The following is a 19,089-nucleotide window of genomic DNA, read 5'->3' as shown; positions in this document are numbered from 1 at the left end:
ATAATGGTAAACCAAAAAAAAAAAAAGAAAAAACAGTCATACCTGGACACAGAGCTCTCAAGAGACATCATTACATTTTATCATCCTCTCTTTCTATTGTCAAGTTTATCAGAGAGGTAGTGGTGATTTCCTCGTGAATGCTTTAAACTCTCCGTTCTCATTTTAGGTTCATCTAAAATACATTGTAATCACCCTGCTGAGACAAATTCATTTGAAATACATGCAGATTAATGCACCTAGTTTTGTAATCTGGTTGTTCCACTGGAAATCAGCCTGGGTATTGGTCTTAGCAGTGGTACTTTCAATAGACTTCAGTGTCTGATTTGCTGGCTTACATTATGTTACCTCCTAGTGAGTCCTCATATTTTCTCAGTTTGCAACTCTGAAAATGATCAACTGTCAGCCTTCAAAGTCAGAACACCGGTCTAGTTTTCCTCTTTATACCATTGCCTATCCTCAGAACTTAGTTTTAAAATTCTGATAACATGAGACCAGATTCAAGTTGATTTCCTTTACAGTATTTCAGGTCTGTAAAGGCAACCATGGTTAATATGATAACAAATATTTCATACCGTATTTTTTAATGGAAATAATGAGGCAATGTCCCATCAAGAACAGTTGAAAACAGTCTTACAGAGATGCATACTTTTGTGGGGGAGATCCTTTTTTGATTGCTGTTGCACATCCACAAACAAATAGAGGATACATCATCCCTAAATTGTCAGGTTTATTTAATTATGGCTTTGGAGGTAACAGGCTGACCTGCCTAACATAAAAAGAACAAGCAGATGAAACAAAGTTGTAAAAGTAACCTGTTCCTCAAGTAGCTCTGTAATATGAGTAGGATTTTCAAGAACAAGCTTTGCTTATCTCCATTTCTGATTAACAAAATGCTAAAACTCCTCATGACTTCACAGAAAGGAAATTATGCCAATAGTACAGACTTTTTACTACAACAAATACCAGGTGCTGAAGAGTTCAGTATGTTATAATTGGCAAGAAATTTGAAACTCTTGAAAGACCAAGAAGGGATAGATGAAGATGCAAGGAACAAAATGCAGCATGCGAGAAACAACAGAAGAATACAAGTAATATATAACAATAAGGAAGGAGCTAAGATTGTATACTCAGAGATGCACTAGACAAAGAGTAGAGTAAATTTATAGATTTTCTGTTAGAAATAGCAACTCACAGTCATTCAACCACCTGTCAGAAATCGGCAGAAACCACGACTGAAGTCACATTCATGTTGTCATTTCTCCATAGAGAAGTGCTTAAATCTGACCTATTATGCAGTTTTCCTAATTCCTATGTTAACATAGAAGACCTGATATTCAGCTTCTTCTAAGTAAGGTCTTCTTGGGATGGAAACCAAATAATTGAGTTTTATTTTGTAAAGCAGAAAAAATAACATTCCATTTCTTCTAAACTAAACAACAGTAGTATATTTTTCTTTCTAGCTCTAACCTGTAATGCATCCCTTGTCTTTTCCTAAAGGAAATCCAAGAGGAAAAAAACTTGAACTTATTCTCCACAGAATGAATAAGTACAGCCAAATCACCAGCATGGAAAATAACTGTATGAGCCCTAGATACCAAAGCTTACCCACAAATAGCTCATGGTGAATAATGCATATGGTTTAAAGTCAGTTAAAATAAGTGCCAGTTCAGTTATCAGGCAGCAGTGAATTTGCAAGGCTTTGAAACAAAATTCTCTTTGATTCTCCCTCTCTGAGGTACAAATAACTGAACTGAGATGCAGATAGTAATGACTGAAGTGAAATGTGGTCAAGAGCTGGCCAGATCCACAGTCTTTCAGTCCTACATCAAAACAAACTGGTAGTGCTGAAGAGGCAATAGTGAAACATGAAAGAGCCAGCTTTGACTTTGTGAAATGAGTTCTTGACATCTGCGGGTCCTAAAGCACTACTATGCCTCAGAAATCAAAAGGATTTGTCTTGGCTGAAAACTTCAGGAGAAAAGCAACTGACTAAGGACCTACCAACATGGGCCAATTGCCTTGATTCCAGTTTAATTTCAGCTTATGAGACATTATGTATTTAACTGCCTGATTACAACATTTCTATGACCAAAAATTTCCACATTGCATGTTCATACAGACACTTCAGGGCTAGCCTCCTGTCAGCTGAATTCAGCTCCTCAGATTGCTGAAAGTTGTGCACATTTTCCAGCCTTGGAAAGGTACCAGGGGTTCTCCATTAGGTTAAGGGCATTCTTGAAAGGAAAGAAAAAAAATAATGAAAAACAGGTAGTATATGGAAATATATATGGTTTTTCCCCACAACATCTTACTCTACTCTTTATTTTATCTTCTCTGGTCAATGAGCCAAAGGCTTAAACAAGCAGTAAATTTTTGCACTGAAAATGCAGCCAGCTGATTATTTGCAGGAGCTCTAAATATTTCAGTTACTATTTTCCAGGATGAAGTAGAAAGATGTTTAAATTGCAGCCTAAATTATTTTTTCCTTGATGTGCATTTCCCTGTCAAAATAAGTGTTGTTTGCATGAGCACAGCTCAGGCAATTCTCATTACCTTCAGTCAATAAGTTACCCCTAATATAAGCATTTTTCTAGTGATCCAAAGAGTGGACCTGTTACTAGAAGTGATGGTATACATTCCTATGCTGGCAGAGGAGAAACTATTTTTATACCAAGACTTGGCAGGAAACATGAAATTAATTACTCTTAAATAAGAAAGAATGAAATATTATAGGAAAGATTCATCTTCAATGTCTGTTTTTCTTGAAAAAAGTAATCAATTTGCTGCTTAGAATTAATTAAACCTGACAAAAAAATATGGAGCTTTATATTTTGGGGAAGGGGTTTGCTCACATTTTTACTAAAACTTCTTTAAGTTTCATTTCTATTTGAGCACTAAAAAGCACAGAAGTAAACTCTAGAAATTACAAAGCTCACAGTATTAAGGTCTCACAGAGACATACCTGAAAAAGCCTGGCCCTGCATAAATTATCCAAAGACCTCTGAAGTAGCATCATTCAATATGATGCATTCACATAAAAGTACAGCATATCCTTCCAGGTGAGCAGCAGCCATCCAGCTCCTGTTTTCTGCAGTGGTACAATAAAACATGTACTGCCTAAGAAATAATCCATCAGCAACACATAGCACTACGTAATAACTCAATCATTCTAACATCAATATTAGTTCATAGACAACAAGCAGATATTGAACTGTTGCACTTTTTCAGTGTTGGAAGACTGCAGGAAATTTAAAGGTAAATTAATTCTGTCAAGGTTGTTCCTTCCTTGCATTCTCTTGAACATTACTAGCTTAGATAACTCTCCCTGCCAAGACAATTTGAAAACACTGCACCAAGTCTTAGTTTTCTTTTGCTATGTAAGAAACATAAACAGTCTTAAACTCAGCCATAAACTCACAGAAGTTTTAACCAGAAATCTAGAAACATGATGGTTTTGTCCCCACAAGTTTTCCCATCATGAAATTCAAACATCACATTTCATAAAGCAGTTCAAGGTTGTATGCTTTTGTTTCCTCTATTCCTCACTATTCCGGTGACTTAAGCAAATGAGGCAGCATTCATTTGCTTTTATGATCAATTCCACTACACATTCAGAAACAAGAAAATCCCAGTCCCTTTTCTCCTCTCAATGCAATCGTTTATGAAAAAGGTATATTAATGACTACCATTAAAAAGCACACATTGCCTCAAAACATGTTTTCACATATCCTGTTTGTTAAACTATCAGCCTTTCATATCACTTTAAAAATTGAGTAAGTATTTATTAAAATATCTTAGCGTACATGTCTGTATTTTAGTAATCAATGCTGCTTCCATTTTAGTCTTATGCATGTATTTTTGTTTTGGTAAATTGTTGTATTTATTTTTTGTAATACATGACAACTAGTGTTCCAAACAATAGTCTGGATATTGTTTTTCTCTCAAACTCCTGTATAGAAATCACGGTGACTTTTGACCATTGTCTAAGACCAAAAAACACCCAAAGCTGCATTTTATCTAGATATTGTATTCCGTTAATTATTTCTTACCACAGATAGTCTGCAAGCACTGAAGTACAATTTAAACATCATTTCACATCTGCCTTAAATCCCTATAAAATCGATTCTTTCAGGAAGTCTTTGCATACATAAATCGTAAAGATCATATGAAAAAGTCAACCCAGAAAGACTGTGATGAAGAGTTTGAGCTTTTTCCTATATCTTCAAGCTATTGGAGACTTAATATTTCATGTCTTTCTTGGACAATCTGGGGCAGGAATTTACATGGGTTTTAATACATGTTTTTAAAGCTAATTCTGAATGCCAATATGAAAGAGAGATTTGATTATGTGCAAAAGCTAGTTTAATTCATGTCACATAAAAGCAAGAAGGGAAAAGAAAAAAAAACCACCGCATTTAAAAAATTGCCCACTGGATTACATAAATCCCACTTTACCATAAAAACCCAGGTACCCTTCTCATATTTTGTCTTTGTGTAAGTGAACATTGTTTCTGTTATTAAGATAAGCATGGAAATCCTCTCTAAAATCCCAGATCTTATGTCTAATTCATCATCCCTTGTCAACAAGCAACCAATGGTTATTGATGAGCTCTAAATGCAAACTACAGAGAAAGTCAAATAAAATGCAGTTCTACTCAAATATATGTCTATTTAATTGACACTTGACAGGCAATCCTACTTTAGCATGGACTGATATTATTTTAGGTTAGAGGGTAGACAAAATGGGCTCGTTCAGAGTCTTCTTGCATTATGTAATGCTGTTTTCATCCACACTGACTATAAATTCTAATCATGGTAAACAGGTGTTAGATTGCAACTACAAACAGAACTTTGAATGAATAAGATATAAAAATTTTTATGGACATGTTCTGAGGTTTCAGACTTCAAAATTAGCAGTGGGTCCTATAACCAGCCTTGATACTGTTCAAGAAATGGTCGGATGTTGCCACGAGGGACTATTTAAATTGACAATACTTTGCTTAAATGCCAACTTCAGTTAGACTTCGAAAGTATTTGAACATTGATATTTTATGAATGCAATTTGAATCCAGACAGAGCTAAACCTCTGACTACTTCTGAACACATATTTAAACAGTCTTCCACTAACTTGGAGTGTCAACAACAACAGACTCATGAGTAATAGTCATTCTAACCATCTTTGGCTATGGAGGTACCAGAAAGATAAAACAGTCTTCTTCCTGCTGCAAAATGCTTGTGAAGTAAACCTTTGGTTCTTAAATTACTGTCTTCCTCTTTTTTTCCAGTATGTCAATTGTATTTTCATCTTTACTTTGGACTTTTGAGTCATTGAGTTTTACCACTGATTCTGCCCTCTCAGAAAAACCACACATAGCATGCTAGTGGTTTAGATGCTGTTGTATACATTTGGCAATACTGGATTACTACCAGTTTTCCCAATACCACATTTCCATTCACAGCCAGTTGGCATAAAACACTGTCATGAGCAACACTATGTCATATCTACTGTTTCTTTTCAGTGTTACAAGGCCCAAACCTATCCTAGATAATATAGGCTAGCACAAGGCAGTGTTTTTTCCCCATTGACAATATACTGTTGGTTCTTACTGATTTCTTTGTATCTCTAACATACTTAAAAATAGCTAATAATAATTTTTTGTAAGTAGAGTTAAACACGACTAAGACATTGTGCGTTGGAGAACAGAGTAGAGCATCTTCCTTTCAGCCAGTCTAACTTAAAAAAACAGTAGTATCCTTTGATGGATATCCTTCTTGTTTATGAAGAACATCATAGAATAACAGTACAATATTCTCTATCATTTTGCAGGTAATGCATGAGCCACTGGCACTAGGGACTATTCTGGGAGGAAGAGGCAGGTAGTCTTCTTAGACACATATGGGATGCGCTATTTGTGATACTCCTATTTATTTTATTTGTGATATCAAAACTGAAGGACAGAGAAAGAGAAATACAGAATATCATGCTTTTGACAGTGCAACCTGTGTCATCTGTGGTGGGTAGACTTGGTCAGCAGCCAAATATTCAACCATCCACTTGCCAGCTACCTCACTCAAAAGAAGAAAGGTAGAAAATTGGGTGAAAAATCTCACAGATTAAAATAAAGATAGGGAGATTGCTTAATAGATACCATCACAGGCAAAAGAGGCTCAGTTTGGGGCAAATTAAGGCAATTTATTGCCAATTAAAATAGACTTGAATTGTGAGAAACTTCTGTCACCTCCTCCTTCTGCTTCCTTGCTGAAGTACCAGCTTCCTGACTAGACTCTTCCTGCTCCATTACAAAAGGATGTTATGGACCTGTCAATTTCTGCTACCAGTTTTTCTTTTTGACAAGTGAGGTCATCAGTGTAAATACGGTTTGGGTCCCTGCCTTAACCATGGTGTCCTCAGATGGTGAGGCCTTCCTTTCTCTGCCATGATGGAGCTGAACAAAGGTTTAATAGTCTCAGCGTTAGAGTCTGATGGATCTGATTCAGATAGGCAAGGTACTCTTCTGTCAAGTGTTGTACCAATTAAATGGGATTGCATGTCTGTACATGCATAAAATCCCAGGATTTGGAAGGTGATAACTGCCCTAGGCACCTGCCAAAATCCTCCCACACACCCTGTTTCCCTGGGATTGACTACATCAGGGTACGTTTCTCTGTCAACTCGCCAAGTTGTTTACTCTTACACTTGGATGCAATCAAGTTCTGCCTATCCAGCAATGTCAGATAATAGGACCAAACAGCTTACATTGGAAATGCCTTGTCAATATTTCAGAAAGTGTGAAGTTAAATGCCAAACCCACCATTATTAATATTGGCTTTTGAAGTGAAGGCAGTCAGGAAAATCTCATTACACTATGCATCCTGAAAGCTCTGTCATCCTATGCTAAATGGGTTTTATTAGATATATGAAAAGGACTGACTTGCCCTCCATAAAGCACTGGGTTGACAGCAGAGAATCCAACCATATTTTCACTGCCAAGCATTCAAACTTTCAAGAAAGGTCACCCTACCAACACTTACAATTCATAGTTCTACAGCAGTCCATTAGCAATATTAATGGAGATCACAAAACATCATAAAGCTCAGAAAACCTACGGAAGTGAAGCTATACATAGTCCATTACAAAGTGTTAGATTGAAAAACAGCATATGCACTAATATATCCCTTCCTTCCTAAAGTTACTCATACTTTTACACACACCATTGTTTGGAGGACTTTAAGGAATCAAATTGTGAAAAAGCATTTTCATTCCAACTATTTATCTAAAAAATTCTCTTCTCCAATAATCTGAGTACCTCTTCAAATGTTTTTCATTTGCTTTGCATTACCCACACAGATGCTGAAAAGTCAGTTACATGCCTTGTCTTGATGCACCATCCCAGAGGATATATAGGAAATTCATCCATCTTGCAAGATTCTCACAAAACCTAGTTGTTGCTTATATATATAAAACCCAATGGCCTGCATAAACATGATTAGAAACATGATGTTGAGCGTCTTCCTACATAATCTCTTCACATCAAAACCAGTTTTTGCTAAAAGAGCTATCACCTGAACTCCCTTAAGAGTACAGTTAATTTTCTTAGCATAATTTTTGCCTTTGCTTACTCCAATCATGGCTAGGCTTTGCGAACGAAGATTTAGGAAGGCTCTATCCACATTCGTTACAAGCATGTTGGTGGCTAATGAGGTCAATACGAGACAGACATATCCGATTGCAAAAGGCACAGCAGAAAGGCTCCTTAGGTGGTATATTCAGCAAGGCACGGTTCTTTCTGCTTTGTCTTTTCTCCTCGAGAGTGATCCTGCGTGTGTTCTCGAAGGAGACAGCTGCGTTACAGACGGTGTGTCTCCAGGCCTCCTAATTTGAGGCCAGAGCAGACCAGTTATGTTGATCAATATGACCGAGGCTGAGATGTTGTTTCAGGAAGTCCTTGTATCTTTTCTTCAGGGCTCCCATATCACCACTGGCCAATCAGAGCTCAAATCAGTCCAGCAGTTTAATTACCTAGGTAGCCTCATCTCCTCAGATGGTAAGATTGACGGGGAGATAGACAACAGGTTAGCAAAGGCATATAGAGCTTTCGGAAAACTCCCTAAAAGAGTCTGGTGTAATAAACACTTGAAGAAAAGTACCAAGATCAGTGTTTACAGAGCCATTGTGCTGTCTACTCTCTTATATGGTTCCGAATCATGGGTCATCTACCGCCACCACCTGTGTCTCTTAGAACGCTTCCATCAACGCTGCCTCTGTACAGTCCTAAACATCCACTGGTCAGATTTTGTGACCAATACATCTGTTCTAGAACAAGCAGCAGTCACAAGTATTGAGGCCATGTTGCTGAGAACACAGCTGTGCTGGGTAGGGCACGTCTCCAGGATGAAGGACCACTGCCTCCCTAAGATCTTGCTTTATGGTGAACTTGCCACCGGCTGCCGCAAGAGAGGAGCCCCGAAGAAAAGATACAAGGACTCCCTGAAACAACATCTCAGCCTCGGCCGTATTGATCATCATAGCTTACTCCAATACTATTCTAATAAGTATAATAATACAAAAAACCATGATCAATTTTTTCTTTCTTTCTTTCCCTTTCATTGTCAGTCACTTTTAAGATTTATAGTTATCATATAGATTTATAGATATCATAGTTTAATAATTTTTTTTACTGAATTCTTCATTACATTTGAACACTATATCAATTTCAGAACATCTGCCATTCTACCTCAAGCCAGTTTGTAACCTATTTTATTGTTCTGTCCTAATTCCTGCTTCCCTCCAGATTCAGAAAGGGAAATTCCCTTTTTCTCACTAACACAGAAGACTGAAATTCAGATTAAACTGAAGTCAAATTTATTTTCCAGCTCTCTTTCTGATACCTTGAATTTAGTTAAGCTAAGCTGTTCCTGTCTGCTTTGATCAACAGCAATATTGAGGATGTAGCAGGAAGAGAGTTATTCACCCAGGTGTTTCTTTGCAAAGGATTCCTCTTTATAGTGAGTCAGAGCAGAGGATGAGGTTGACAAAATGTGGCTGATAATAAACCTGTGAGTAAATTAAAGGCTTTATTTAGCTCACTATTGCAAAAAATCTTGATTTTGCGTTCACTCCCACTTCCCTCAATTAAAAGAATGTTCTTAAAAGGCTTTTAATTTTTTGCTTAGCTGGGTACTTGAATAAAAAAGACTAAACAGCGCGTCAGAGTAATGTGAATGTGTGCCTTAGTTCTTGTTTGTATACAGATGACCAAATTCATAGCACTGCAGTTTTGCTGCAACTTACTTGTTCCAAGTTAGATTTACCGTTTTTAAAAAATCACCTAATTAGGACAATTCAAAGAAAATGTCTTTTAGGTCTGCAGACACAAAAAACGTGCAAGCCCTATAATACCATTTCAGCAGGCTAATGGGCACAATCCAGACCGTGCAAAGCAATAACTGGCTTATTTTACATTTGGCACAATCCACCCAGCCCTAAAATGGACTCAATTGCCATCATGAAAGAAGGGTATGTGAAAATCTACCTGAAAAATACTTTGTGATTCCCAAAAGAATTCCATTATTAGTATTTAATAGGTGAGTGTTCCTGACAAAAAGCTAAGAGCAACACTGTTAGACAAATTCTAAGACAAAAAACTGAACTACATAGAGTACCATAATGTTTGGTAAAGGCTTATCATCAAAATTTCAAGCTGAAATGTTCCACACATCCAAGGAGTAGGGGATCAAGTAAGTGATCTAATAGGAAACTAAGGTTTGTACTACCAAAGTACCTAGGTTTGGTGCTCAGTATAGGAGGCTTAATTCCTTTGTTGGCTCTCTACATGGACAGCATCAAGAAAGAACATCAAAATCAGGTGAACAATGGGACACCATTACAGTGATAATACATGAAGAAAGCGTAGCATTACCTAATGCTTCAGGGAATTTACTAAAAGACCAGAGATGCTGTCACCCAGACTGATTTTATTATAGTCAGTTTATTCTATTAACTGAAAAACCATAGTTGAAACACGCCAGTAGTGAAGCGTTCCATTATTCATTTCAGTTGATGCAAACTGAATGATGCCTGTGAACCACACGTACACAATCTAGGACATATTATCATTTTCAATATCACCTTCCTCTTGGTTTCATTTTAATGCTAAGGGTTCTCCAGATGTTCTACATCTTATCTTCACAACCTTCTAGAGGTACAGCCTCTGCTCCAAATAGATTGCAAACAAAGACTGCAACAAAAAAAAAATTTAAGAGTGACTGGTTGTTTTCAGACTATTACTTGGACCAGAATAGCTATCTGGCATAGAAATCATAACTGTGGGGTTTGAGGAGCAATGCAATCAGGGGGAGACCAATATTATAGCACAGAGCAAAAGGAGAGGATTCTAGTCATGACAATGACAGACACAAAGACTTTTGGGAAAGAAAGGGAGAAAAAGAAGCCTGATGAGATAAGATGACAGCAGAAGCTGAATAGGTGTGGACAAAACTATCAAAAGCCTTGAAGGAATTAATTTAAACATTTCTTGAAGGAATTTTAAAATAATAAATAAGAAAGAATCAAACAGTAAATAGAAGTATTAAAACAGACATTATCAATCTAACAAAGAAGACAAAATATCAGTCCTCATCATTTGAACAAGATTCATCAAGACAGAAAAAAGGACATAAAGACATTGCAAAAATCAAGGTGGAAGTCAAAGAAGCCTCAAAATAAGAACTATCACAAAAATGGAAATGTGGATAGACTATATGTGATAGAACTAAAATTACCATATTTCAGTGAATACCTGTAAAGATAAACTCTAGTAGAAAAAAGCAATCATTCATGTTTTAATAAAAACACCCCTTTTTGTCTGTCCAACACATCTGCACTGTTACTCACATACATCTTCATTTAGACATAAGCAAGTTTGATGTTTTAAAACCAAACAAGTCTGCATAATATCAGTGCCCCAGCTTTCAACAGCAAAGATCAGAATAGCGTGCTACTGAGAATACCAGATTGTAATCACAAGACTGGAAAAAAGTTCAAGTAATCAAAACCATTCAATAATTTGGTATTTCAAATTTTCAAGAGACATCTTTAGTTAAACACATGAAATTTTGTCACTTCACACTTCCAGATCACATTCTATAACTAGAATCTTTCACTCCCTACTTTGTTCTAAATTCTATCCATGAAACATTCCTCTAGAGTGTGTAAAAGCACAAAACCACTAATGTCATATATCCATATAAAGGAGTTAGTAATTAGTATTTACTTCTGCAAAAGGTATCACCTCTGATTAAGCTGCCATACACAGTCATATCCCCTTTTGTGAGATCTGCTCTGCCATCTTGCCACTTCTTTTCATTCATTAGACGAGTAAACATGGAAATTGCAGGTAGCTAAGCTGCACAGTTCTGAAATCAAACACCTGCCTGCAGGGCAAGAGGGAGAGAACAGGCAGAGAAATTCCACTCAGAGTCTTACCTTCCAATTAGCAGGAACTCCCCAAGCACTCCCAGGCGCCTCATGGCACCGAGGATGCCCCTCACTGTCATTCCCTCGCAGAAGCAAACCACCACTCTGGCCTTGGGTAACCTTTCTCGCAGCTTGCGGAGCAGGCGATCAAAACTCTTTTCCCCAGCGTTGCTGTAGATCTTGTCAGAGTGAGCAATGCAGAGACCCTCTTGGGCAGCCAGCTCTTTGAAGGCTTCCATTCCACTTTCCCCATAATTTCCTGGGGTTTTTTTTAAAAAAAAAAAAAAAAAAAAAAAAAAAGTTTAGATTATATAACGCATTTAACTGTGGTGGGAAAAGGATAGCTTTCCCCCCCAAAAATCAACTACCGTTAGCAGAAAGAAGAGCAAAGGGGACCCATCAAAGCGAACATACTCAGAGTTCAGTGGAAGAGGATATCCATGTATCAGTAGGTCTTAACCGACCTGAAGACTTCAAGTTTCTTTCCTTACATTGATTTAACAATGGGTACTAAAGGCAAACAAGGGATAGATAGGTGGAAAAGAGGATAAAGACAGATCAGACAGTGAGAATTAAGGTTTATTAACATTTCTGTGGCAAAAATGACAATTGTGCTAGTCCAGAAAAACAAGTATAATAAAGAGAAAAAAAGGATTCAGTTCCAAGCCATTCTGTACTACACACAGTCCATGTTCATAAAAGTGAATGAAAGATGGATGCAAATTAAAACACACGTATCCGATAACGTCTTGAAAGCCACTTATACTAATTTGACTAACCGGTGTTCATGACAGCTAATATTTAGGCTTGATGTTTCTCTTAGGAGACTTCAATCAGAAACAACTTCAGAAATAACCCTTCCTGGTATAGAAATATTTGAACTGTGTGGTCCAAACAATATAAAAACTGATTCTCAAATTCACTTTTATTTATACACTTAGCAAGCCAAATCAACAGCTTTACAAAACTCAAACTGCCTTCAGCTATGGAGACAGGTGAAACCTCAAGTTTTCTTTGAATATTTTATGCCTACCATGAGCAAAGGATTTATGATGAACATCCATCAGGGAAGAGGAAGGAATAGATGGATTACAAAAAAATATATCTATTAACAGTAACAAGAAATGGTTCAAAAATAGAAGCACTAATTTGATGCTATCCACATCCAAAATGTTTCCTTAATTTATTGAGAGAGTAACATCAAATACACTGATCACTTCTAGACCCAGAGCTTTTTGAGCAAGGGGTGACTGAAAAGGTCCCTCTTCCTCATTTGCAGCAACAGTTTGAAATAGCAAATGGCAAAGAGGAAGACTTCTAAATCAGCCTAAATTCTTTCATACACACACACATTAAAATAAATAAATTAAAAAAAAACTTCTCAAAAGGTATAACCATCAGAAAGAACATTTAGCATGAGACAGTTCAGGCATTTCTGTATAAATCCAGTAGAAATGAGTGCATTTTTCCAGACCCGTGGATCATTTACTGCAGATCAGACACACTATGGCAGTCATAGTCATACTAGACTCCAGACAAACCTGTTAGATCTGGTGTCAAACACAAAATTGAAGTTCCCCAGCCCTTTGCATTCAAGCACCCTAGTTTCATACAAATTTGAAACAGAGCAGAATAGCGTGTGACTCAACACCAGATTCAGCAATCAGGTCAGTCTGCTTTTTTTCTGTGAGCCAGACAAACCCCAGAGCAGGAGTAATGCCATGGATCTACACGACTGTGGGGAGGAGAGAAGAGAGGAAGAGCTGTGCCTGGTGGGAACACACCACCAAGCATCCCACCCTGCGGGCTCAGCAGTCCCATTCAACAACCCTGCATAGGAGTAAACAATGAGGCCTTGTATAGGGATTGTCATATGCTGAGAAGGACACAGATGGAGGCATTTCCAGGTATTTAAAGGTCATAACCTGCAGTCATCAAGAGATTTAGCTCAAAGTAGTATGGTTTGAGCCATACTGCTTTGATGACTTGCCTCAGGTCCCAGAATGAGGCAGGACAACCTCATCACTGACTTACCATTAGCAAGCACCTTATGCTTTGGAAGGAAATTAGGATATATTTCACAATTTCACGTTGAGCTTTGTTCAACACAAAGTCATTTGAAACCAGTAGGACTATTCTTAAAGTCTCACTTAAGGTGAGATGGGGGACTAAACTGAATTTTATTAGATGTTTAGGCAATGCACATTAGAAAATCAATGTAGTAATTTTCCTAAACATTAAGGTAAGATGGGATTTTGTCATGAATCAGTACAACACTAATTCTGCTGTAGTTCAAGTTAATGATTTCAAGAAATGAAATCTGCTTTGAATGATTTTTCTCAGCTTTAATTTTGATGAAATAGCAATTGTTTCAAACATAGTTACACCTGTACCAACAGTACAACAGCCTACCAAAATATGCAGTAAGAGGACGATTGTTGTCTATAAATTCAGTTAAGCGAGCTAGAGAGTCTAGGAGAAAAGCTAATTAGGATCAATAACAACATAGACATAAGATGAAATAGGCAAAACACAAGGCAGAAAATTTGCAGCTGAAAATGAAAGCTTTCTAATCCTTACATGAAAGTAGCATAACAGCTTTTCAATAGGAGCACAAAGAATTCTGATGTTAGACTGGAGCTTGCTCAGTTCACAAGAGCATAATGTAAAGTAAGAAGTCTGAACAGCCAGAGACAAGACTTGCTGACCCAGGACGTCCTCTAAAAGCCTGTTTGCTCTGCTCCCAGAGCAAGACAACATGCTGCACATCTTTCCCCTCCAAGAGAAAGGATCAGGGAGAAAATAAATGTGTGACAGATGTTATATACATTATTCAATGCACTCAGCTACTGGAGTATGCACAATGTAAGGGCATACATAGAATAGAAAACAGCAATTAATTCTGTGCAATAGCCAAGAACACAACCATCTGTACCAGCTTGGTGGGCATACCCATTTCAATCCACACATAGGCAAGAGCTGAGAGAGGAAACGTAATGAAATAAATCTGTGCATGATTGTAGTCAGTGAAGAGTTACAACAGGGCCCCAGGCTGAGGATCTTTTTCCTTTGAAAGAGCCATTGAAGAAAAGATCCAAGCTTATCTGCAACTGCCCTTTGCTATCAGGATCAGCTATGAAAAGTAAAAGTACTCATTATTGTGAGACTACAAACAATTGATTTTCTTTCTGACTCCTACCCAAAACTAGGCAAGCCAGTAACATACTTTGAGCAGCACAAATACCTTGTGAATTTTTAACAATTTTTTTAAACTCTATTAAACTTGTACCCTATTCAAAAAAACAGATATTTTACTTATATGCTTCAAGCAGAGTCTGTACAGAAGCATAAGGGTAAATTTTAAATCTGTCATGGCTGCAATTTAACCAAGAGGATTTTTTTAACACTTTTCTCAACACTTTTCTCTCAGTGCCAAAGAAAGCTTTGCTTCACCACTGTAAAAATCTAGATAAGGCCATTTCTTTGGAGGGATCCACATATCTAAAGATGCTGCTGAGAGATCCATGTAGTGGTAATTATTCTCACTCATTGCATTCCATGCATTAAATATGTTAATAAAAACAATAAGGTAGTGTAGTAAAAGTCAAAGATGTTATCTTGATCAACAGAAGACATATGAAAGAAGTAACTAACAAAAATTCAGCCTCACAAATTGCTCTTTTGAGCCAGTAAATATTACATTTGTGCCACAGCTATACTGAAAGTAACACTGCTTGCTTATATTAACGCTTTAGTAGTGTGGGGAGCAGAACCCATGAGCTCCATCTAAAAGGTTTATATTCTTTCTTTTATTATAGCTATATGCCAAACTTTTCCCCATTCTCTTTGTCAAGAGAACCATTTATTTTTTCATTTATGAAATACAGCAGAAACAGCTCTGCAATGAGGCACTTTTGAGGATCCTGGAGATTGTCTTCTTAAATGGCTGTGTGGGTCTTCCTAAGCCACAAAACAATGTGTCCTGCATAAATCCACGTCTGATTTCATTCAAGGATAGAGATTAGTTATGTGATAATATAAGGAAATGTGAACCATTCGTATTTGTGCTGAAGAGAACATTTCCTTGAAATATAGGCTAATACCTGTTTAGAAAAAATCTTAAAGACCATAATGCTGAAGAGGAAGACTGAGACTGTTCTTTCTCACTCCGTTTTCAGTGTCAACAGGAAATATCAAGGGGTCTTTTTTTAAGACCACTTTAGAGAAGCACCTACCAAACCAAGAAAATCTAGCAGAGAACTGGAAGAATGTTCCAATGCACTTAAATTACAAAAATTAGGGAGCAAGAGTTACTTCACCTACCTGGGCCATGAACAATCTCTTCAGATGAGGTCACCTATTCCTCACCTTTAGGGGCTTATTTACTGTATTTATTCCACTAAACAACAGCAACTACATCACAGATGAACACAAAAAAATAAAAGCATACACACACAAAAAAAAAAGCATACACCCCGCAAGCACACAGCAAAGGCAATGCACTGATGATACAACCACAAAATCTACCTTCACTGAAGGGTACTACAGAGGTAAGTCATATCGCAAGAAGATCCCTCTTTTCAAAATAACAAGTGAGAAACTATTCTCTGTACTCTTCTTTTCTTTCTCAACATTACAGTCTGTTTGTTCACCTCTCCCAAGCTTGTAGATTGCTGGAGGTATGACGTTTGTTTCAGTGTTCAGTATTGATTCACTATAAGGTATCTCTTTTCTTCAGCTAATTAACTGCTTTTTGGCAGAGAGAAAATTAGATGAGAACAAGAGGACAGCATGACATAACAGCAAGGAATAACTACTGAAAAGCTTTGCTACTGCAAAGGCAGATTATTTGAGAGGAGCAAAGCAAGCACACAATCTGACTATCAAGTTACTTCCTGACATATTGCAATAACTAATTTGTAACTAGTGATGGTATTTAATATGGCAGTAACTGCATAGTTGTCAAATATAAGTTGGAGAAGACTGGAAAGTCTTGAATATTAAAAGGAAAAAAAAAGGCAAAAAGAGTGACAGTTTTCTCTCTTATACTATGTTTCCCTATGCCACAGGAGCATCTTTGAATAGGGTCACTTAATAAGAAAAAAAATTGAGTTATCTAATGTTAATGTAATTCTTATCAGTTTAAACATATTAAATAATCGCGTATATACTCTTAGTCCATTGCAAACTAAAAAAGTTCAACCATCAGATTTAAACTAGTATGTTAGTAACAAGTTGGGAGCACATAAATAATCAGCTAGTGTATCTCAGATGAAAAGCAGTCATTGTCCACACCTTTGATTAGAAGACTTAAAAATAAAAGCCAAAGTCCATATTTATTCCCTGAATGTAACAGACTAACCAAAAAAAAAAAAAAGAAAAGTTGTAGAAATGGGTCTACCAATGTGTGTTATTTTGGTCTATCCCAAGCATAAATACTACACTTGTAGAAAGAAGCCCTGCTGGTACACAGCTTTCAGGGCCATTGAACTGACACCATCCCCACCTCTGCCAGACTTCCTCATCACTGTGAAAAGGGCAAAGATCCAACATTTTCATGTTTCCTTAGAATATATTTTTCCAGGCTATCACACTGATGTCACGAGGGGCTATATTTTACCAGTTATCAGTTATCCCAAATATGATTTGTGTTTCCTTTTTCAGTGAACTCTCTTTATTTAATGTTGACTTTGCCACCTAAAGCCTTCACCACACAATTTCTTCTCAGAGTTCAGATAGCTTTCTCAAAATAATTTTCTTTCTTCACTGAGTATATCTCACCTCAGGTGTTTTTAAGGGACAACTTCAAAGCAGGCTAGTTAGCCTATGAGAGCTTTTCACAAATCCTAAAGGATTGGCCACTATACAATAAGAAAAATTCTGTATGGACATGGGTTCCAGTTCTGTTACCAATCAGGACAAAACAGCAGAGAAAATATCAAAAGAAAAAACTTCACTAGACCTACAATCCCAGTCTAACTACAAAGTTTAAAAGGAAAATCTCTGCCACTTTTTTCATTCTTAGTGATTTGCAGAAAAAGGAAAAAAACAAAAACTACTTTACAAAGAATGCTGAAGTGGCTATTTTAATTTTTCTTAGTGCCATAGCTTTAAAGAAGAGAGAATTAAGTCCTGAAAACATTGGCCCCTAAGACAGTTTAATACAGATTGAACATCACAGATACTCACTACAGGCTTTCCTCTCTCGAGGACCAACTGGATTTTTCACTGCTCCCTGTTGCTTAGATTAGGTCCAGCTACCATCTCCTCAGTTTTAAAGTTGGTCTTAGCTTGCTACCTACCACCCGTAGGTACCACCACTGGCTTGCCTCCCAGGCCAACTCATGACTCTGTGGAAGTCAGCATTTCCCTGCATTTCCTTTGACAATTCTGGAGAGAATTTGTGTTGAATAATGGCCTCACTGTCCTTTAGTTATGGAGAAGGAAACTCATTATTAGAAATTGAAACAGCACTGTAAACACTCTGTCTTCTTTTAAGCTACATTAGCGAAGTTTTCTGGATTCACCAGAGATTTCCAAGGAACTGCACTCTAGCAATACAAAAACCAGAAGGATATGTTAAATGAATGAACTGACTCATCTTTGGTACACTCCAGATCTCAACCATCTGTGCGTACAGCTTATTTTCTTCAGGCCCTTCTAGAAAGTGAGCTGTTGAGGCCAGACTAGTCTTTTTGTTTTCTGATGTCAAGTAAAACTGAGTACAAGGGAGAAAATAAAAACAGAAGCTGGGGGGGTGAATTAGATGATTGTTACAACCATTAAAAAATACACTATTCCTAACATAATCCAACTTCTTAGAGAAATGAGATTATATATCAAACAAGAAAATTCACATGATTTTATTAAATGCGACGTTACTAATTACCAAGTACACACATTTTGCCAACAGCTCACCGTAGTGATGTGTTACCTTAGTAAAGAAGACCAAGACAAAAGTAAAACTCTTCCACTGAGTAAAGTGGCTGTATTTAAGCCTTCATCCTGAAAGCAGCAGATGCATCATCTTGATCAACTAATTTATATTCCTGTCAGAAATACAGGCACAGGTGAAGTTAGTCTGAAGTAATGAGAACATTAGTGCTAAATGACATTTTCTTAATAAGAAAAATGCCAAAATGAGGTCTCATGTCATTTTTTCCCCTAAATATATTCAAAGCATACAGACAGTGATTATTTATTATGTATCTAATAAGTTTTAGAGTTTTATATTCTAATGAAAGTATTTCAGCTCCAAATCTAGCTGATACCTAGTACTTGTAACAACTTTACTTACTGAACTTGGTCTTTCTGTTCATGACTTATCAATAAGGAGCTTCCAGTTTTTTTCAGAAAGTATTAAAAATAATCTAATGATGCCTAATGTTAACTGTTGTTTGGTTCTGTTGGTTGGCATTGGTTGAACAAGGCACCACACATTTTTTTATGTTTCTTGACTAGTCTGGAGAAAGGAAACATAAGAATAAAGTTTCAACTCCTATGAATATTTTTTTGAGCTTGCTGCGAATATTACAGTTAGTAAAATCCTTTACAAAACTGGAAAGGATACCGAGAAGGGACATCAAAGTAGGAGAACAATATCCAGGTGTTTT

General features: G+C 36.9%; 1 protein-coding gene across 6 annotated transcripts in view; it reads right to left on the bottom strand.

The window, feature by feature from the left end:
- GRM1 (glutamate metabotropic receptor 1) overlaps window positions 1-19,089 on the bottom strand; it is a 187,959-nt gene that overhangs the window by 138,978 nt on the left and 29,892 nt on the right. For all 6 annotated transcript variants that reach the window (XM_032683008.1, XM_032683009.1, XM_032683007.1 and 3 more), the window contains exon 3: window positions 11,486-11,735. In XM_032683008.1, coding sequence (XP_032538899.1) covers window positions 11,486-11,735 — 250 coding nt within the window. The remainder of the gene's footprint in view (window positions 1-11,485; window positions 11,736-19,089) is intronic.

Source organism: Chiroxiphia lanceolata, chromosome 3 (assembly GCF_009829145.1).
Source record: "Chiroxiphia lanceolata isolate bChiLan1 chromosome 3, bChiLan1.pri, whole genome shotgun sequence".
Taxonomy (NCBI): domain Eukaryota; kingdom Metazoa; phylum Chordata; class Aves; order Passeriformes; family Pipridae; genus Chiroxiphia; species Chiroxiphia lanceolata.
Note: the sequence above shows the minus strand (reverse complement) of the source record. Positions and strands in the feature narration are given on the sequence as shown.